We start from the raw sequence: 23147 nt of genomic DNA on the forward strand, positions 1-23147 counted from the left end.
AAATGGCCGAACTAATTCCGATGTTATTATTTTTGGCTCCTCGTTCGTTTTCAAACACCAATGTATGGTGTTAGCCTCGGTGTCGGTGATGATGTCGGTGTCGGTGTGCGAAACATTAATCTTGGATGTAACTCATCAATTCACAAGAATCCGTGTTCGCAATTTACCAGAGACATGCACTCATAACTTAATAATTAGTTTCGAGTTATGCCCATACCGGCCAAAAGCAACATTAGAAGAGCATTGGACCTCGCTCATCGGCGCTTTTGTCAGAATTGAATGGTGTGGTGTATGGTTGTATGGATGTTATGCTAGGTTGTGTGATGTTTTACTGGATACACATGCCGCTTTTGTTCGAATACCGCATCTCTGGAATTCGATTGCTAAGTTAATTTCTGACGATTTGCCACGCCCTTAAATTATTATCGGATCTAAAAGACACGAAAAGATCTATACGACCTTCACAAAAGCAATGTTTATTATACCTTACTTTGCAGCCATTCTCATCGGGTGGCCGCTAATGCGGGCTGCAACCTCCCATGTCACTCTGGCATTCCCTTGTCGGTAAATGTCTTCAGTTCTATGACTAAACAGAAGCCTCAATGTCAACAGTAAGCCTCCTTTACTCGAGCAAAACTGGCGACAACAGACCTCCTTAACTCGAGCAACAAAAAAACATCCTGTACTCAAGAGCAATGGTAACAATAAACTTTCTTTATTCGAGCAACAACGACAACAACAAGTCTCCTTTATTTGAGCAACAACAAGCCTCCTTAATTCGAGCAAAATGGTCACAATAAGCGCTTTTGACTCAACTAACAATGGTCACGATGATCATTCTTTTCTCGAACAACAAATGAAACAATAAGACAAAAAGCCTCCTTTAAGAGGAAAATGGCAACAATAGACCTTTATCAGCGCAACAATAAGCCTCCTTTACTCATGCAACAATGGCAACAATAAGCCTCCTTTACTCGAGCAACAATGGCAACAATAAGCGTCCTTTGCTCGAGCAACAGTAAGCGTCCTTTGCTCGAGTTTCAATGGCAACAATAAGCGTCATTTGCTCGAGCAACCATGGCAACAATAAGCGTCATTTGCTCGAGCAACAATAAGCGTCCTTTACTCGAGCTACAATTGCAACAATAAGCGTCCTTTGCTCGAGCAACAATAGCAACAATAAGCGTCCTTTGCTCGAGCAACAATAAGCGTCCTTTGCTCGAGCTACAATTGCAACAATAAGCGTCCTTTGCTCGAGCAACAATGGCAACAATAAGCGTCCTTTGCTCGATCAACAATGGCAACAATAAGCGTCCTTTACTCATGCAACAATGGCAACAATAAGCGTCCTTTGCTCGAGTAACAATGGCAACAATAAGCGTCCTTTGCTCGAGCAACAATGACAACAATAAGCGTCATTTGCAACAATAAGCGTCATTTGCTCGAGTTACAATGGCAACAATAAGCGTCCTTTGCTCGAGCAACAATGGCAACAATAAGCGTCTTTTGCTCGAGCAACAATGGCAACAATAAGCGTCCTTTGCTCGAGCAACAATGGCAACATTAAGCGTCCTTTGCTCGGGCAACCATGACAACAATAAACGTCATTTGCTCGAGCAACAATGACAACAATAAGCGTCACTTGCTCGAGCAACAATGACAACAATAAGGGTCATTTGCTCGAGCAACAATGACAACAATTAGCGTCATTTGCTCGGGCAACAGTAAGCGTCATTTGCTCGAGCAACAATGACAACAATAAGCGTCCTTTGCTCGGGCAACAGTAAGCGTCCTTTGCTCGAGTTTCAATGGCAACATTAAGCGTCCTTTGCTCGAGCAACAATGGCAACAATAAGCGTCCTTTGCTCGGGCAACAATGGCAACAATAAGCGTCATTTGCTCGAGCAACAATGGCAACAATAAGCGTCCTTTGCTCGGGCAACAATGGCAACATTAAGCGTCCTTTGCTCGGGCAACCATGACAACAATAAACGTCATTTGCTCGAGCAACAATGACAACAATAAGCGTCACTTGCTCGAGCAACAATGACAACAATAAGCGTCATTTGCTCGAGCAACAATGACAACAATTAGCGTCATTTGCTCGGGCAACAGTAAGCGTCATTTGCTCGGGCAACAATGACAACAATAAGCGTCCTTTGCTCGGGCAACAATGGCAACAATAAGCGTCATTTGCTCGAGCAACAATGGCAATAATAAGCGTCCTTTGCTCGAGCAAAAATGACAACAATAAGCGTCATTTGCAACAATAAGCGTCCTTTGCTCGAGTTACAATGGCAACAATAAGCGTCCTTTGCTCGAGCAACAATGGCAACAATAAGCGTCCTTTGCTCGAGCAACAATGGCAACAATAAGCGTCCTTTGCTCGGGCAACAATGACAACAATAAGCGTCATTTGCAACAATAAGCGTCATTTGCTCGAGTTACAATGGCAACAATAAGCGTCCTTTGCTCGAGCAACAATGGCAACAATAAGCGTCCTTTGCTCGTGCAACAAAGGCAGCAATAAGCGTCCTTTGCTCGAGCAACCATGGCAACAATAAGCGTCATTTGCTCGAGCTACAATGGCAACAATAAGCGTCATTTGCTCGAGTTACAATGGCAACAATAAGCGTCATTTTCTCGAGTTACAATGGCAACAATAAGCGTCATTTGCAAATATAACCGTCATTTTCTCGAGTTACAATGGCAACAATAAGCCTCCTTTGCTCGTGCAACAATTGCAACAATAAGCGTTCTTTACTCGAGCAACGATGGCAACAAATGCGTCCTTTACTCGAGCAACAATACGTTTTATTTGCGCAACAATAAGTCCCCTTTATTCCAGCAAGAAATAGTAACAATAAGCGTTTTGTACTCGAGCAACAATGGTTACAATAAACCTCCTTTACTCCTGCAAAAAGTAGTAACAATAAACGTTCTGTACTCGAGCATCTATAATCGTCATTTACTCGAGCAACAACAACAACAATAAAGTCACTTACTTGAGCAACGATAGCAACTGTAAGCCTTCATCACTCGAGCAACAAGATATCCGTTTAATTTAAATTTGGTCACAGTTATGACCATGAGAACGTTTTAGGGTACTGACGGTACAAAATGATTTGTATACCGGTACATTATATTCATCTGTATTATTAAGTTATCGAACGCGAGATATTTGTTTAACGACACGATGAAACATAACTTCTAAAATCATAAAGCACAAGGCTGGTCTCCGTCTTTGCAAAACACAGTTGCTTAAAACGTCACAATTTTCGACGTCGACGTCGCATTCGTTGTTTCTCGACACGGATCATTTGTTATCGTGAAACACCTGATGCGGCATCGTCACTTTTTGATAGAAGTTCCGTCATTTCCGTACTAGGTCTGCTTTTTTCGTTTATTTCAAGAAATAATGAATATGCCGTTCGTAAACATCCGGTTATTTCTGTAAATGTCTGTCTATTTTTGTAGCCGTTGTTAATGGCGTTAACTAATTTAACTTTTTCAGTCGAACTCGCTACGTCGAACTCTGTTATCTCGATGTTTTGGTTATGTCGAACTTTAACGAATGTGTTGGGTTTAGTTAGTCATGTTTTGTATTTCGGTTATATCGAATTTTCGTTATTATTTAACTTTGTCCCAACGACATCGAAATATCGATCGTTGACAGTTCATGCATTGATGCTCTAAATGATCAAGTTATAAGAAATAATAATCTTCCGTGAATCAACACCATGGCATTTGTTTCGGAAATTCAGGCATTAGGACATTCATATTAAATAAAATCGTTTATCTGAAAATTTGTATTTATCACCTTTAGCAATGCAATATTATCAAATTTTCTCTTTTCAAACAATGTTTTCCTTACCACCATAAGTGTAGCATTGTCATTTCACTACCTTTTGAAATGTTGAAACCTCCTATGCGCGAAGCTCAAAGCAGACATTTGAAAATATTTCGATGTTGGACCGTTATGGCAAGTGTTCATTATTCATTAACATTTCTCTCAATTAAATTGCAATCATAACTTTATCACAATTATCTTCTCAGATGCCCTTTTCGAGTATAGCAGTTTTGGGTAAACGGGTTTTCACATCTTCTCAAATTTCTTTCATGTGCAATTGCAATTCTTACAACTTGCAAAGTGTTTTAACACCTGTTATTTGTTTTTGTTTTTATTTGAGAACATGCTTTCGGCAAAATTCATGCAATTTTAACCTCGAGGTGGTCATAAGGTTTGCGCATCATTTGATAATATTGGGACCGGCAAAGGAGCTCAAGTCCTCGACTTATTTAAGTTTTGATCCATCGTCAGTACTTTTTATACGAACATAGAAGAAATAATGGTCGGGACTAAGCCTCGACTTCGACCGATCGTGAGTTTTCGAACTACTAAATATCGCCTGTTCGAACGATCGCAGTTAAACTGTATATAGAGTCTATATACATGTGTGTTTCGCGTAATTGCAAAATCGCTTGTTTTGTTTCGCGAATGATGTTATTTGTTTCATAAAATTGATTATCTAGAACAAATAAGCGTGTATTGGTCAAAGCGTGTCGTATTGGTGCAAAGTAATGGAAAGTTGCACCAAAAACGAAAGAAGACGGACTTAAGTAATCTCCTATGGACGACCAGCACATTCGCATTTATTTCTACAAAGTCAAAAATAGCCGATCAAATACGGAAATGACCGAGAAACATTAACAGCGTCGTTACTGTAAAATTAATTTTCACGAAAACAAACGATCCGTGGCGGAAATAACCGAAAGGCACCGAATGCGACGTCGACGTCGTGTGTTGTGACGTTTCTTAGCAACTGAGTTTTGCAACGACTAAAGATCAGCCATGGGCTTTGTCGATGTACTAACACTTTGTGTTCAAAAGCGTAAAAAAAAATGTCTCGCAACGAGAACTTACAGGAAGTGTACCGGAAGAAGTGCCAGACGACTGAGTAAGTACAAATTATATATTTTGATTACGAAAAGCCGTAAAAAGTTTAATTTCATCTCGCAAAGCTTTTTAATATGAAATTTCGAGCTACCCTTATAAAAAGCAAATCGAAACTATTTATGATGTTTAACATCAGGGAATTTTGCCTTTTTAACAATTGTTTCGTAAGGATATTTGTTATCATTAACGCTGGTGGAAAGAAGGCTTTATAATAAAAATGAACATACTTCCAGGAGCCTATCGGAAGGGTCGCGCTGGAGTTGCCTGGCAAATAATAGCTTGCGTAAGCGGCCACCGGGGAAGCAGGGCTCCTTTAAGGGTAACTTGTATATATATGATATGGCGGAGGTGGTGTAGGCAGTGTTGATATTTAATTAGTGTTGTCCTTACACAGAAACAAAACAAAATTATGTATCTAAATAAACATAAATATAATTGAAATTAAAAAATATTTTTGTATCAATAGTCGGATTTCTTTACCGTCACATGCATAACTTAAATACACTTTAAATAAATATACTTTTTTAAGCTCATCACAATGCATCACTATAAAATCAGTATTTAAAAAGGGGAATACATTGACTCGAATTGTTTTAGATCCGAAGATCGTTGAAAGGCGTGGCATCAAAACTGGTCCGAAATGCTGACAGTAACCGCAAGCAGCTCATTCAGAGTAGAAAAGATCGCTACCGAAAGCAGCAAATAAAACGGTTGGTATTATTTTACGGTCCATCCATCTCTTATTTCAATGCGATCCCATACATTTTCTATAGATTTGTTTTAATGATATCTTTCATTTAAATCCTTGTAATTGAAATCCAGAGATGCCGTGCGTGAACGCAAGCTTCAAAATGAAGGAGAGTTCCGACGGAAAACAAGAGAAAACATGCAAAGGAAACAGGGGACTGCCGAAACCTTCGCCGCTATGAAGATTGCTTCAGTAATTCCAAAAAATACTCGTCCACGCAAAAAGCGCATTATATTTCCAGCACCGTTGATCCCATTTCCCTTTCCACCTCCTAACCTACCACCTCCACCACTTTACTTCCATTGGCCACCTGTACATATACCCCCACCACCTATCACTCCACAGTTCCCGCTAGCAATCCTTCCATCAGCAACAGCACCTCACACACAACCACTCATCTTCCCAGCACCATACATACCCTTCATACACCCTCCCTCACTCACCTGTCCACCCCCACCGCTCTACTTCCGCTGGCCGCCAGTCCATGTTCCACCTCCACCAGTTAGTCCACATTTTCCACTTCCAGTCTTTCTTCCACCATATACACAACACCACACTTCCAACTTTCCCATTTACAATTTACCATATAACACCAATACTCCAACACAACCTAAACAACCAAACACCACATCCGCACAACCAAACACCACATCCGCACAACAAAACACCACATCCGCACAACCAAACACCACATCCGCACAACCAAACACCACATCCGCACAACCAAACACCACATCCGCACAACAAGACACCACATCCGCACAACAAAATACCACATCCGCACAACCAAACACCACATCCGCACAACCAAACACCACATCCGCACAACCAAACACCACATCCGCACAACCAAACACCACATCCGCACAACAAAATACCACATCCGCACAACCAAACACCACATCCGCACAACCAAACACACCATCCGCACAACCAAACACCACATCCGCACAACCAAACACCACATCCGCACAACCAAACACCACATCCGCACAACCAAACACACCATCCGCACAACCAAACACCACATCCGCACAACCAAACACCACATCCGCACAACCAAACACACCATCCGCACAACAAAACACCACATCCGCACAACCAAACACTACATACGAACAACCAAACACCACATCCGCACAACCAAACACCACGCCAACACACCAAAACACCACATTCGCACAACCAAACACCACGCCAACACACCAAAACACCACATTCGCACAACCAAACACCACGCCAACACACCAAAACACCACATCCGCACAACCAAACACCACGCCAACACACCAAAACACCACATCCGCACAACCAAACACGTATTTACCAACACAAACACAATCCAGGACATCACTTCTAACTTCCTGACCAACAAAAACATAATGTTCAACTCAAAATCACAAGCGATCTTCTCTCAATACCTAAAACCACAATATTTGATGTTAAACTTAAATATATAAATTGATAGAAATAAAAATAGAAAAATATATTTGTGTTGTTTTAATTCAGGTGAAATACGCTAACACCAAAATAAATGGCCGAACTAATTCCGATGTTATTATTTTTGGCTCCTCGTTCGTTTTCAAACACCAATGTATGGTGTTAGCCTCGGTGTCGGTGATGATGTCGGTGTCGGTGTGCGAAACATTAATCTTGGATGTAACTCATCAATTCACAAGAATCCGTGTTCGCAATTTACCAGAGACATGCACTCATAACTTAATAATTAGTTTCGAGTTATGCCCATACCGGCCAAAAGCAACATTAGAAGAGCATTGGACCTCGCTCATCGGCGCTTTTGTCAGAATTGAATGGTGTGGTGTATGGTTGTATGGATGTTATGCTAGGTTGTGTGATGTTTTACTGGATACACATGCCGCTTTTGTTCGAATACCGCATCTCTGGAATTCGATTGCTAAGTTAATTTCTGACGATTTGCCACGCCCTTAAATTATTATCGGATCTAAAAGACACGAAAAGATCTATACGACCTTCACAAAAGCAATGTTTATTATACCTTACTTTGAGCCATTCTCATCGGGTGGCCGCTAATGCGGGCTGCAACCTCCCATGTCACTCTGGCATTCCCTTGTCGGTAAATGTCTTCAGTTCTATGACTAAACAGAAGCCTCAATGTCAACAGTAAGCCTCCTTTACTCGAGCAAAACTGGCGACAACAGACCTCCTTAACTCGAGCAACAAAAAAAACATCATGTACTCAAGAGCAATGGTAACAATAAACTTTCTTTATTCGAGCAACAACGACAACAACAAGTCTCCTTTATTTGAGCAACAACAAGCCTCCTTAATTCGAGCAAAATGGTCACAATAAGCGCTTTTGACTCAACTAACAATGGTCACGATGATCATTCTTTTCTCGAACAACAAATGAAACAATAAGACAAAAAGCCTCCTTTAAGAGGAAAATGGCAACAATAGACCTTTATCAGCGCAACAATAAGCCTCCTTTACTCATGCAACAATGGCAACAATAAGCCTCCTTTACTCGAGCAACAATGGCAACAATAAGCGTCCTTTGCTCGAGCAACAGTAAGCGTCCTTTGCTCGAGTTTCAATGGCAACAATAAGCGTCATTTGCTCGAGCAACCATGGCAACAATAAGCGTCATTTGCTCGAGCAACAATAAGCGTCCTTTACTCGAGCTACAATTGCAACAATAAGCGTCCTTTGCTCGAGCAACAATAGCAACAATAAGCGTCCTTTGCTCGAGCAACAATAAGCGTCCTTTGCTCGAGCTACAATTGCAACAATAAGCGTCCTTTGCTCGAGCAACAATGGCAACAATAAGCGTCCTTTGCTCGATCAACAATGGCAACAATAAGCGTCCTTTGCTCGAGCAACAATAAGCGTCCTTTACTCGAGCTACAATTGCAACAATAAGCGTCCTTTGCTCGAGCAACAATAGCAACAATAAGCGTCCTTTGCTCGAGCAACAATAAGCGTCCTTTGCTCGAGCTACAATTGCAACAATAAGCGTCCTTTGCTCGAGCAACAATGGCAACAATAAGCGTCCTTTGCTCGATCAACAATGGCAACAATAAGCGTCCTTTGCTCGAGCAACAATGGCAACAATAAGCGTCCTTTGCTTGAGCAACAATGGCAACAATAAGCGTCTTTTGCTCGAGCAACAATGGTAACAATAAGCGTCCTTTACTCGAGCAACAATGGCAACAATAAGCGTCCTTTACTCATGCAACAATGGCAACAATAAGCGTCCTTTGCTCGAGTAACAATGGCAACAATAAGCGTCCTTTGCTCGAGCAACAATGACAACAATAAGCGTCATTTGCAACAATAAGCGTCATTTGCTCGAGTTACAATGGCAACAATAAGCGTCCTTTGCTCGAGCAACAATGGCAACAATAAGCGTCTTTTGCTCGAGCAACAATGGCAACAATAAGCGTCATTTGCTCGAGCAACAATGGCAACATTAAGCGTCCTTTGCTCGGGCAACCATGACAACAATAAACGTCATTTGCTCGAGCAACAATGACAACAATAAGCGTCACTTGCTCGAGCAACAATGACAACAATAAGCGTCATTTGCTCGAGCAACAATGACAACAATTAGCGTCATTTGCTCGGGCAACAGTAAGCGTCATTTGCTCGAGCAACAATGACAACAATAAGCGTCCTTTGCTCGGGCAACAGTAAGCGTCCTTTGCTCGAGTTTCAATGGCAACATTAAGCGTCCTTTGCTCGAGCAACAATGGCAACAATAAGCGTCCTTTGCTCGGGCAACAATGGCAACAATAAGCGTCATTTGCTCGAGCAACAATGGCAACAATAAGCGTCCTTTGCTCGGGCAACAATGGCAACATTAAGCGTCCTTTGCTCGGGCAACCATGACAACAATAAACGTCATTTGCTCGAGCAACAATGACAACAATAAGCGTCACTTGCTCGAGCAACAATGACAACAATAAGCGTCATTTGCTCGAGCAACAATGACAACAATTAGCGTCATTTGCTCGGGCAACAGTAAGCGTCATTTGCTCGAGCAACAATGACAACAATAAGCGTCCTTTGCTCGGGCAACAATGGCAACAATAAGCGTCATTTGCTCGAGCAACAATGGCAATAATAAGCGTCCTTTGCTCGAGCAAAAATGACAACAATAAGCGTCATTTGCAACAATAAGCGTCCTTTGCTCGAGTTACAATGGCAACAATAAGCGTCCTTTGCTCGAGCAACAATGGCAACAATAAGCGTCCTTTGCTCGAGCAACAATGGCAACAATAAGCGTCCTTTGCTCGGGCAACATTAAGCGTCCTTTGCTTGAGTTTCAAAGGCAACATTAAGCGTCCTTTGCTCGAGCAACAATGGCAACAATAAGCGTCCTTTGCTCGAGCAACCATGGCAACAATAAGCGTCATTTGCTCGAGCTACAATGGCAACAATAAGCGTCATTTGCTCGAGTTACAATGGCAACAATAAGCGTCATTTTCTCGAGTTACAATGGCAACAATAAGCGTCATTTGCAAATATAACCGTCATTTTCTCGAGTTACAATGGCAACAATAAGCCTCCTTTGCTCGTGCAACAATTGCAACAATAAGCGTTCTTTACTCGAGCAACGATGGCAACAATAAGCGTCCTTTACTCGAGCAACAATACGTTTTATTTGCGCAACAATAAGTCCCCTTTATTCCAGCAAGAAATAGTAACAATAAGCGTTTTGTACTCGAGCAACAATGGTTACAATAAACCTCCTTTACTCCTGCAAAAAGTAGTAACAATAAACGTTCTGTACTCGAGCATCTATAACCGTCATTTACTCGAGCAACAACAACAACAATAAAGTCACTTACTTGAGCAACGATAGCAACTGTAAGCCTTCATCACTCGAGCAACAAGATATCCGTTTAATTTAAATTTGGTCACAGTTATGACCATGAGAACGTTTTAGGGTACTGACGGTACAAAATGATTTGTATACCGGTACATTATATTCATCTGTATTATTAAGTTATCGAACGCGAGATATTTGTTTAACGACACGATGAAACATAACTTCTAAAATCATAAAGCACAAGGCTGGTCTCCGTCTTTGCAAAACACAGTTGCTTAAAACGTCACAATTTTCGACGTCGACGTCGCATTCGTTGTTTCTCGACACGGATCATTTGTTATCGTGAAACACCTGATGCGGCATCGTCACTTTTTGATAGAAGTTCCGTCATTTCCGTACTAGGTCTGCTTTTTTCGTTTATTTCAAGAAATAATGAATATGCCGTTCGTAAACAGCCGGTTATTTCTGTAAATGTCTGTTTATTTTTGTAGCCGTTGTTAATGGCGTTAACTAATTTAACTTTTTCAGTCGAACTCGCTACGTCGAACTCTGTTATCTCGATGTTTTGGTTATGTCGAACTTTAACGAATGTGTTGGGTTTAGTTAGTCATGTTTTGTATTTCGGTTATATCGAATTTTCGTTATTATTTAACTTTGTCCCAACGACATCGAAATATCGATCGTTGACAGTTCATGCATTGATGCTCTAAATGATCAAGTTATAAGAAATAATAATCTTCCGTGAATCAACACCATGGCATTTGTTTCGGAAATTCAGGCATTAGGACATTCATATTAAATAAAATCGTTTATCTGAAAATTTGTATTTATCACCTTTAGCAATGCAATATTATCAAATTTTCTCTTTTCAAACAATGTTTTCCTTACCACCATAAGTGTAGCATTGTCATTTCACTACCTTTTGAAATGTTGAAACCTCCTATGCGCGAAGCTCAAAGCAGACATTTGAAAATATTTCGATGTTGGACCGTTATGGCAAGTGTTCATTATTCATTAACATTTCTCTCAATTAAATTGCAATCATAACTTTATCACAATTATCTTCTCAGATGCCCTTTTCGAGTATAGTAGTTTTGGGTAAACGGGTTTTCACATCTTCTCAAATTTCTTTCATGTGCAATTGCAATTCTTACAACTTGCAAAGTGTTTTAACACCTGTTATTTGTTTTTGTTTTTATTTGAGAACATGCTTTCGGCAAAATTCATGCAATTTTAACCTCGAGGTGGTCATAAGGTTTGCGCATCATTTGATAATATTGGGACCGGCAAAGGAGCTCAAGTCCTCGACTTATTTAAGTTTTGATCCATCGTCAGTACTTTTTATACGAACATAGAAGAAATAATGGTCGGGACTAAGCCTCGACTTCGACCGATCGTGAGTTTTCGAACTACTAAATATCGCCTGTTCGAACGATCGCAGTTAAACTGTATATAGAGTCTATATACATGTGTGTTTCGCGTAATTGCAAAATCGCTTGTTTTGTTTCGCGAATGATGTTATTTGTTTCATAAAATTGATTATCTAGAACAAATAAGCGTGTATTGGTCAAAGCGTGTCGTATTGGTGCAAAGTAATGGAAAGTTGCACCAAAAACGAAAGAAGACGGACTTAAGTAATCTCCTATGGACGACCAGCACATTCGCATTTATTTCTACAAAGTCAAAAATAGCCGATCAAATACGGAAATGACCGAGAAACATTAACAGCGTCGTTACTGTAAAATTAATTTTCACGAAAACAAACGATCCGTGGCGGAAATAACCGAAAGGCACCGAATGCGACGTCGACGTCGTGTGTTGTGACGTTTCTTAGCAACTGAGTTTTGCAACGACTAAAGATCAGCCATGGGCTTTGTCGATGTACTAACACTTTGTGTTCAAAAGCGTAAAAAAAAATGTCTCGCAACGAGAACTTACAGGAAGTGTACCGGAAGAAGTGCCAGACGACTGAGTAAGTACAAATTATATATTTTGATTACGAAAAGCCGTAAAAAGTTTAATTTCATCTCGCAAAGCTTTTTAATATGAAATTTCGAGCTACCCTTATAAAAAGCAAATCGAAACTATTTATGATGTTTAACATCAGGGAATTTTGCCTTTTTAACAATTGTTTCGTAAGGATATTTGTTATCATTAACGCTGGTGGAAAGAAGGCTTTATAATAAAAATGAACATACTTCCAGGAGCCTATCGGAAGGGTCGCGCTGGAGTTGCCTGGCAAATAATAGCTTGCGTAAGCGGCCACCGGGGAAGCAGGGCTCCTTTAAGGGTAACTTGTATATATATGATATGGCGGAGGTGGTGTAGGCAGTGTTGATATTTAATTAGTGTTGTCCTTACACAGAAACAAAACAAAATTATGTATCTAAATAAACATAAATATAATTGAAATTAAAAAATATTTTTTTATCAATAGTCGGATTTCTTTACCGTCACATGCATAACTTAAATACACTTTAAATAAATATACTTTTTTAAGCTCATCACAATGCATCACTATAAAATCAGTATTTAAAAAGGGGAATACATTGACTCGAATTGTTTTAGATCCGAAGATCGTTGAAAGGCGTGGCATCAAAACTGGTCCGAAATGCTGACAGTAACCGCAAGCAGCTCATTCAGAGTAGAAAAGATCGCTACCGAAAGCAGCAAATAAAACGGTTGGTATTATTTTACGGTCCATCCATCTCTTATTTCAATGCGATCCCATACATTTTCTATAGATTTGTTTTAATGATATCTTTCATTTAAATCCTTGTAATTGAAATCCAGAGATGCCGTGCGTGAACGCAAGCTTCAAAATGAAGGAGAGTTCCGACGGAAAACAAGAGAAAACATGCAAAGGAAACAGGGGACTGCCGAAACCTTCGCCGCTATGAAGATTGCTTCAGTAATTCCAAAAAATACTCGTCCACGCAAAAAGCGCATTATATTTCCAGCACCGTTGATCCCATTTCCCTTTCCACCTCCTAACCTACCACCTCCACCACTTTACTTCCATTGGCCACCTGTACATATACCCCCACCACCTATCACTCCACAGTTCCCGCTAGCAATCCTTCCATCAGCAACAGCACCTCACACACAACCACTCATCTTCCCAGCACCATACATACCCTTCATACACCCTCCCTCACTCACCTGTCCACCCCCACCGCTCTACTTCCGCTGGCCGCCAGTCCATGTTCCACCTCCACCAGTTAGTCCACATTTTCCACTTCCAGTCTTTCTTCCACCATATACACAACACCACACTTCCAACTTTCCCATTTACAATTTACCATATAACACCAATACTCCAACACAACCTAAACAACCAAACACAACATCCACACAACCAAACACAACATCCGCACAACCAAACACCACATCCGCACAACCAAACACCACATCCGCACAACCAAACACCACATCCGCACAACCAAACACCACATCCGCACAACCAAACACCACATCCGCACAACAAAATACCACATCCGCACAACCAAACACCACATCCGCACAACCAATCACCACATCTGCACAACAAAACACCACATCGGCACAACCAATCCCCACATCCGCACAACAAAATACCACATCCGCAAAACCTAACACCACATCCGCACAACCAAACACACCATTCGCACAACCAAACACCACATCCACACAACCAAACACCACATCCGCACAACCAAACACCACATCCGCACAACCAAACACACCATCCGCACAACCATACACCACATCCGTAAAACCAAACACCACATCCGCACAACCAAACACACCATCCGCACAACAAAACACCACATCCGCACAACCAAACACTACATACGAACAACCAAACACCACATCTGCACAACCAAACACCACGCCAACACACCAAAACACCACATTCGCACAACCAAACACCACGCCAACACACCAAAACACCACATTCACACAACCAAACACCACGCCAACACACCAAAACACCACATTCGCACAACCAAACACCACGCCAACACACCAAAACACCACATCCGCACAACCAAACACGTATTTACCAACACAAACACAATCCAGGACATCACTTCTAACTTCCTGACCAACAAAAACATAATGTTCAACTCAAAATCACAAGCGATCTTCTCTCAATACCTAAAACCACAATATTTGATGTTAAACTTAAATATATAAATTGATAGAAATAAAAATAGAAAAATATATTTGTGTTGTTTTAATTCAGGTGAAATACGCTAACACCAAAATAAATGGCCGAACTAATTCCGATGTTATTATTTTTGGCTCCTCGTTCGTTTTCAAACACCAATGTATGGTGTTAGCCTCGGTGTCGGTGATGATGTCGGTGTCGGTGTGCGAAACATTAATCTTGGATGTAACTCATCAATTCACAAGAATCCGTGTTCGCAATTTACCAGAGACATGCACTCATAACTTAATAATTAGTTTCGAGTTATGCCCATACCGGCCAAAAGCAACATTAGAAGAGCATTGGACCTCGCTCATCGGCGCTTTTGTCAGAATTGAATGGTGTGGTGTATGGTTGTATGGATGTTATGCTAGGTTGTGTGATGTTTTACTGGATACACATGCCGCTTTTGTTCGAATACCGCATCTCTGGAATTCGATTGCTAAGTTAATTTCTGACGATTTGCCACGCCCTTAAATTATTATCGGATCTTAAAGACACGAAAAGATCTATACGACCTTCACAAAAGCAATGTTTATTATACCTTACTTTGAGCCATTCTCATCGGGTGGCCGCTAATGCGGGCTGCAACCTCCCATGTCACTCTGGCATTCCCTTGTCGGTAAATGTCTTCAGTTCTATGACTAAACAGAAGCCTCAATGTCAACAGTAAGCCTCCTTTACTCGAGCAAAACTGGCGACAACAGACCTCCTTAACTCGAGCAACAAAAAAGACATCATGTACTCAAGAGCAATGGTAACAATAAACTTTCTTTATTCGAGCAACAACGACAACAACAAGTCTCCTTTATTTGAGCAACAACAAGCCTCCTTAATTCGAGCAAAATGGTCACAATAAGCGCTTTTGACTCAACTAACAATGGTCACGATGATCATTCTTTTCTCGAACAACAAATGAAACAATAAGACAAAAAGCCTCCTTTAAGAGGAAAATGGCAACAATAGACCTTTATCAGCGCAACAATAAGCCTCCTTTACTCATGCAACAATGGCAACAATAAGCCTCCTTTACTCGAGCAACAATGGCAACAATAAGCGTCCTTTGCTCGAGCAACAGTAAGCGTCCTTTGCTCGAGTTTCAATGGCAACAATAAGCGTCATTTGCTCGAGCAACCATGGCAACAATAAGCGTCATTTGCTCGAGCAACAATAAGCGTCCTTTACTCGAGCTACAATTGCAACAATAAGCGTCCTTTGCTCGAGCAACAATAGCAACAATAAGCGTCCTTTGCTCGAGCAACAATAAGCGTCCTTTGCTCGAGCTACAATTGCAACAATAAGCGTCCTTTGCTCGAGCAACAATGGCAACAATAAGCGTCCTTTGCTCGATCAACAATGGCAACAATAAGCGTCCTTTGCTCGAGCAACAATGGCAACAATAAGCGTCCTTTGCTTGAGCAACAATGGCAACAATAAGCGTCTTTTGCTCGAGCAACAATGGTAACAATAAGCGTCCTTTACTCGAGCAACAATGGCAACAATAAGCGTCCTTTACTCATGCAACAATGGCAACAATAAGCGTCCTTTGCTCGAGTAACAATGGCAACAATAAGCGTCCTTTGCTCGAGCAACAATGACAACAATAAGCGTCATTTGCAACAATAAGCGTCATTTGCTCGAGTTACAATGGCAACAATAAGCGTCCTTTGCTCGAGCAACAATGGCAGCAATAAGCGTCTTTTGCTCGAGCAACAATGGCAACAATAAGCGTCCTTTGCTCGAGCAACAATGGCAACATTAAGCGTCCTTTGCTCGGGCAACCATGACAACAATAAACGTCATTTGCTCGAGCAACAATGACAACAATAAGCGTCACTTGCTCGAGCAACAATGACAACAATAAGCGTCATTTGCTCGAGCAACAATGACAACAATTAGCGTCATTTGCTCGGGCAACAGTAAGCGTCATTTGCTCGAGCAACAATGACAACAATAAGCGTCCTTTGCTCGGGCAACAGTAAGCGTCCTTTGCTCGAGTTTCAATGGCAACATTAAGCGTCCTTTGCTCGAGCAACAATGGCAACAATAAGCGTCCTTTGCTCGGGCAACAATGGCAACAATAAGCGTCATTTGCTCGAGCAACAATGGCAACAATAAGCGTCCTTTGCTCGGGCAACAATGGCAACATTAAGCGTCCTTTGCTCGGGCAACCATGACAACAATAAACGTCATTTGCTCGAGCAACAATGACAACAATAAGCGTCACTTGCTCGAGCAACAATGACAACAATAAGCGTCATTTGCTCGAGCAACAATGACAACAATTAGCGTCATTTGCTCGGGCAACAGTAAGCGTCATTTGCTCGAGCAACAATGACAACAATAAGCGTCCTTTGCTCGGGCAACAATGGCAACAATAAGCGTCATTTGCTCGAGCAACAATGGCAATAATAAGCGTCCTTTGCTCGAGCAAAAATGACAACAATAAGCGTCATTTGCAACAATAAGCGTCCTTTGCTCGAGTTACAATGGCAACAATAAGCGTCCTTTGCTCGAGCAACAATGGCAACAATAAGCGTCCTTTGCTCGAGCAACAATGGCAACAATAAGCGTCCTTTGCTCGGGCAACATTAAGCGTCCTTTGCTTGAGTTTCAAAGGCAACATTAAGCGTCCTTTGCTCGAGCAACAATGGCAACAATAAGCGTCCTTTGCTCGAGCAACCATGGCAACAATAAGCGTCATTTGCTCGAGCTACAATGGCAACAATAAGCGTCATTTGCTCGAGTTACAATGGCAACAATAAGCGTCATTTTCTCGAGTTACAATGGCAACAATAAGCGTCATTTGCAAATATAACCGTCATTTTCTCGAGTTACAATGGCAACAATAAGCCTCCTTTGCTCGTGCAACAATTGCAACAATAAGCGTTCTTTACTCGAGCAACGATGGCAACAATAAGCGTCCTTTACTCGAGCAACAATACGTTTTATTTGCGCAACAATAAGTCCCCTTTATTCCAGCAAGAAATAGTAACAATAAGCGTTTTGTACTCGAGCAACAATGGTTACAATAAACCTCCTTTACTCCTGCAAAAAGTAGTAACAATAAACGTTCTGTACTCGAGCATCTATAACCGTCATTTACTCGAGCAACAACAACAACAATAAAGTCACTTACTTGAGCAACGATAGCAACTGTAAGCCTTCATCACTCGAGCAACAAGATATCCGTTTAATTTAAATTTGGTCACAGTTATGACCATGAGAACGTTTTAGGGTACTGACGGTACAAAATGATTTGTATACCGGTACATTATATTCATCTGTATTATTAAGTTATCGAACGCGAGATATTTGTTTAACGACACGATGAAACATAACTTCTAAAATCATAAAGCACAAGGCTGGTCTCCGTCTTTGCAAAACACAGTTGCTTAAAACGTCACAATTTTCGACGTCGACGTCGCATTCGTTGTTTCTCGACACGGATCATTTGTTATCGTGAAACACCTGATGCGGCATCGTCACTTTTTGATAGAAGTTCCGTCATTTCCGTACTAGGTCTGCTTTTTTCGTTTATTTCAAGAAATAATGAATATGCCGTTCGTAAACAGCCGGTTATTTCTGTAAATGTCTGTCTATTTTTGTAGCCGTTGTTAATGGCGTTAACTAATTTAACTTTTTCAGTCGAACTCGCTACGTCGAACTCTGTTATCTCGATGTTTTGGTTATGTCGAACTTTAACGAATGTGTTGGGTTTAGTTAGTCATGTTTTGTATTTCGGTTATATCGAATTTTCGTTATTATTTAACTTTGTCCCAACGACATCGAAATATCGATCGTTGACAGTTCATGCATTGATGCTCTAAATGATCAAGTTATAAGAAATAATAATCTTCCGTGAATCAACACCATGGCATTTGTTTCGGAAATTCAGGCATTAGGACATTCATATTAAATAAAATCGTTTATCTGAAAATTTGTATTTATCACCTTTAGCAATGCAATATTATCAAATTTTCTCTTTTCAAACAATGTTTTCCTTACCACCATAAGTGTAGCATTGTCATTTCACTACCTTTTGAAATGTTGAAACCTCCTATGCGCGAAGCTCAAAGCAGACATTTGAAAATATTTCGATGTTGGACCGTTATGGCAAGTGTTCATTATTCATTAACATTTCTCTCAATTAAATTGCAATCATAACTTTATCACAATTATCTTCTCAGATGCCCTTTTCGAGTATAGTAGTTTTGGGTAAACGGGTTTTCACATCTTCTCAAATTTCTTTCATGTGCAATTGCAATTCTTACAACTTGCAAAGTGTTTTAACACCTGTTATTTGTTTTTGTTTTTATTTGAGAACATGCTTTCGGCAAAATTCATGCAATTTTAACCTCGAGGTGGTCATAAGGTTTGCGCATCATTTGATAATATTGGGACCGGCAAAGGAGCTCAAGTCCTCGACTTATTTAAGTTTTGATCCATCGTCAGTACTTTTTATACGAACATAGAAGAAATAATGGTCGGGACTAAGCCTCGACTTCGACCGATCGTGAGTTTTCGAACTACTAAATATCGCCTGTTCGAACGATCGCAGTTAAACTGTATATAGAGTCTATATACATGTGTGTTTCGCGTAATTGCAAAATCGCTTGTTTTGTTTCGCGAATGATGTTATTTGTTTCATAAAATTGATTATCTAGAACAAATAAGCGTGTATTGGTCAAAGCGTGTCGTATTGGTGCAAAGTAATGGAAAGTTGCACCAAAAACGAAAGAAGACGGACTTAAGTAATCTCCTATGGACGACCAGCACATTAGCATTTATTTCTACAAAGTCAAAAATAGCCGATCAAATACGGAAATGACCGAGAAACATTAACAGCGTCGTTACTGTAAAATTAATTTTCACGAAAACAAACGATCCGTGGCGGAAATAACCGAAAGGCACCGAATGCGACGTCGACGTCGTGTGTTGTGACGTTTCTTAGCAACTGAGTTTTGCAACGACTAAAGATCAGCCATGGGCTTTGTCGATGTACTAACACTTTGTGTTCAAAAGCGTAAAAAAAAATGTCTCGCAACGAGAACTTACAGGAAGTGTACCGGAAGAAGTGCCAGACGACTGAGTAAGTACAAATTATATATTTTGATTACGAAAAGCCGTAAAAAGTTTAATTTCATCTCGCAAAGCTTTTTAATATGAAATTTCGAGCTACCCTTATAAAAAGCAAATCGAAACTATTTATGATGTTTAACATCAGGGAATTTTGCCTTTTTAACAATTGTTTCGTAAGGATATTTGTTATCATTAACGCTGGTGGAAAGAAGGCTTTATAATAAAAATGAACATACTTCCAGGAGCCTATCGGAAGGGTCGCGCTGGAGTTGCCTGGCAAATAATAGCTTGCGTAAGCGGCCACCGGGGAAGCAGGGCTCCTTTAAGGGTAACTTGTATATATATGATATGGCGGAGGTGGTGTAGGCAGTGTTGATATTTAATTAGTGTTGTCCTTACACAGAAACAAAACAAAATTATGTATCTAAATAAACATAAATATAATTGAAATTAAAAAATATTTTTTTATCAATAGTCGGATTTCTTTACCGTCACATGCATAACTTAAATACACTTTAAATAAATATACTTTTTTAAGCTCATCACAATGCATCACTATAAAATCAGTATTTAAAAAGGGGAATACATTGACTCGAATTGTTTTAGATCCGAAGATCGTTGAAAGGCGTGGCATCAAAACTGGTCCGAAATGCTGACAGTAACCGCAAGCAGCTCATTCAGAGTAGAAAAGATCGCTACCGAAAGCAGCAAATAAAACGGTTGGTATTATTTTACGGTCCATCCATCTCTTATTTCAATGCGATCCCATACATTTTCTATAGATTTGTTTTAATGATATCTTTCATTTAAATCCTTGTAATTGAAATCCAGAGATGCCGTGCGTGAACGCAAGCTTCAAAATGAAGGAGAGTTCCGACGGAAAACAAGAGAAAACATGCAAAGGAAACAGGGGACTGCCGAAACCTTCGCCGCTATGAAGATTGCTTCAGTAATTCCAAAAAATACTCGTCCACGCAAAAAGCGCATTATATTTCCAGCACCGTTGATCCCATTTCCCTTTCCACCTCCTAACCTACCACCTCCACCGCTTTACTTCCATTGGCCACCTGTACATATTCCCCCACCACCTATCACTCCACAGTTCCCGCTAGCAATCCTTCCATCAGCAACAGCACCTCACACACAACCACTCATCTTCCCAGCACCATACATACCCTTCATACACCCTCCCTCACTCACCTGTCCACCCCCACCGCTCTACTTCCGCTGGCCGCCAGTCCATGTTTCACCTCCACCAGTTAGTCCACATTTTCCACTTCCAGTCTTTCTTCCACCATATACACAACACCACACTTCCAACTTTCCCATTTACAATTTGGCATATAACACCAATACTCCAACACAACCTAAACAACCAAACACAACATCCACACAACCAAACACCACATCCGCACAACAAAACACCACATCCGCAAAACAAAATACCACATCCGCACAACCAAACACCACATCCGCACAACCAAACACCACATCCGCACAACAAGACTTCACATCCGCACAACCAAACACCACATCCGCACAACCAATCACTACATCCGCAAAACCAAACACCACATCCGCACAACCAAACACACCATCCGCACAACCAAACACCACATCCACGCAACCAAACACCACATCCGCACAACCAAACACCACATCCGCACAACCAAACACACCATCCGCACAACCAAACACACCATCCGCACAACCAAACACCACATCCACGCAACCAAACACCACATCCGCACAACCAAACACCACATCCGCACAACCAAACACCACATTCGCACAACCAAACACACCATCTGCACAACCAAACACCACATCCGCACAACCAAACACCACATCCGCAAAACCAAACACCACATCCGCACAACCAAACACCACATCCACACAACCACACACCACATCCGAACAACAAAACACCACATCCGCACAACCAAACAACACATCCGCACAACAAAATACCACATCTGCACAACAAAACACCACATCCGCACAACCAAACACTACATACGAACAACCAAACACCACATCTGCACAACCAAACACCACGCCAACACACCAAAACACCACATTCGCACAACCAAACACCACGCCAACACATCAAAACACCACATTCACACAACCAAACACCACGCCAACACACCAAAACACCACATTCGCACAATTAAACACCACGCCAACACACCAAAACACCACATCCGCACAACCAAACACGTATTTACCTACACAAACACAATCCAGGACATCACTTCCAAATTCCTGACCAACATAAACATAATTTTCAACTCAAAATCACAAGTGATCTACTTTCAATACCTAAAACCACAATATTTGATGTTAAACTTAAATATATAAATTGATAGAAATAAAAATAGAAAAATATATTTGTGTTGTTTTAATTTAGGTGAAAAACGCTAACACCAAAATAAATGGCCGAACTAATTCCGATGTTATTATTGTTGGCTCCTCGTTCGTTTTCAAACACCAACGTATGGCTATAGCCTGGGTGTCGGTGATGATGTCGGTGTCGGTGTGCGAAACCTTAATCTTGGATGTAACTCATCAATTCACAAGAATCCGTGTTCGCAATTTACCAGAGACATCATGCACTCATAACTGAATAATTAGTTTCGAGTTATGCCCATACCGGCCAAAAGCAACAATAGAAGAGCATTGGACCTCGCTCATCGGCGCTTTTGTCAGAATTGAATGGTGTGGTGTATGGTTGTATGGAGGTTATGCTAGGTTGTGTGGGTGTGATGTTTTACTGGATACATATGCCGCTTTTGTTCGAATACTGCATCTCTGAAATTCGATTGCTAAGTTAATTTCTGACGATTTGCCACGCCCTTAAATTATGACTATCGGATATAAAAGACACGAAAAGATCTATACGACCTTCACAAAAGCAATGTTTATTATACCTTACTTTGAGCCATTCTCATCGGGTGGCCACTAATGCGGGCTGCAACCTCCCTTGCCACTCTGGCATTTCCTTGCCGGTAAATGTCTTCAATTCTATGACTAAACACAAGCCTCAATGTCAACAGTAAGCCTCCTTTACTCGAGCAAAACTGGCGACAATAGACCTCCTTAACTCGAGCAACAATAAGCATCCTTTACTCAAGTGCAATGGTAACAATAAACTTTCTTTATTCGAGCAACAACGACAACAACAAGTCTCCTTTATTTGAGCAACAATAAGCCTCCTTAATTCGAGCAAAAATGGTCACAATAAGCGCTCTTGACTTAACCACCAATGGTCACGATGATTATTCTTTTCTCGAACAACAAAGGAAACAATAAGACAAAAAGCCTCCTTTAAGAGGAAAATGGCAACAATAAA

The 23147-nt window shown here is 40.9% G+C and overlaps 2 protein-coding genes across 2 annotated transcripts; both read left to right on the forward strand.

Moving 5' to 3' along the window:
• The first annotated feature begins 4902 nt into the window (after positions 1-4902).
• Positions 4903-7073, forward strand: LOC128229634 (mucin-7-like). Its single transcript, XM_052941401.1, has 2 exons — positions 4903-4958; positions 5780-7073. The coding sequence occupies exons 1-2, from the start codon at positions 4903-4905 to the stop codon at positions 7071-7073; spliced, it is 1350 nt and encodes a 449-aa protein (XP_052797361.1).
• Positions 7074-12434: 5361 nt separating this feature from the next.
• On the forward strand, positions 12435-14605 carry LOC128229642 (mucin-7-like). The gene is made up of 2 exons (XM_052941412.1): positions 12435-12490; positions 13312-14605. The coding sequence occupies exons 1-2, from the start codon at positions 12435-12437 to the stop codon at positions 14603-14605; spliced, it is 1350 nt and encodes a 449-aa protein (XP_052797372.1).
• The last annotated feature ends 8542 nt before the right edge of the window (positions 14606-23147 follow it).

The sequence above is a fragment of the Mya arenaria genome, chromosome 4, assembly GCF_026914265.1.
Source record: "Mya arenaria isolate MELC-2E11 chromosome 4, ASM2691426v1".
NCBI classification, from domain to species: domain Eukaryota; kingdom Metazoa; phylum Mollusca; class Bivalvia; order Myida; family Myidae; genus Mya; species Mya arenaria.

Coding starts and splice junctions, on each gene's coding strand:
- LOC128229634 (XM_052941401.1), top strand. CDS start 4,903: ATGTCTCGCAACGAGAACTTACAGGAAGTGTACCGGAAGAAGTGCCAG. Junction 4,959..5,779: donor AAGAAGTGCCAGACGACTGA/GTAAGTACAAAT, acceptor ATTGAAATCCAG/AGATGCCGTGCGTGAACGCA.
- LOC128229642 (XM_052941412.1), top strand. CDS start 12,435: ATGTCTCGCAACGAGAACTTACAGGAAGTGTACCGGAAGAAGTGCCAG. Junction 12,491..13,311: donor AAGAAGTGCCAGACGACTGA/GTAAGTACAAAT, acceptor ATTGAAATCCAG/AGATGCCGTGCGTGAACGCA.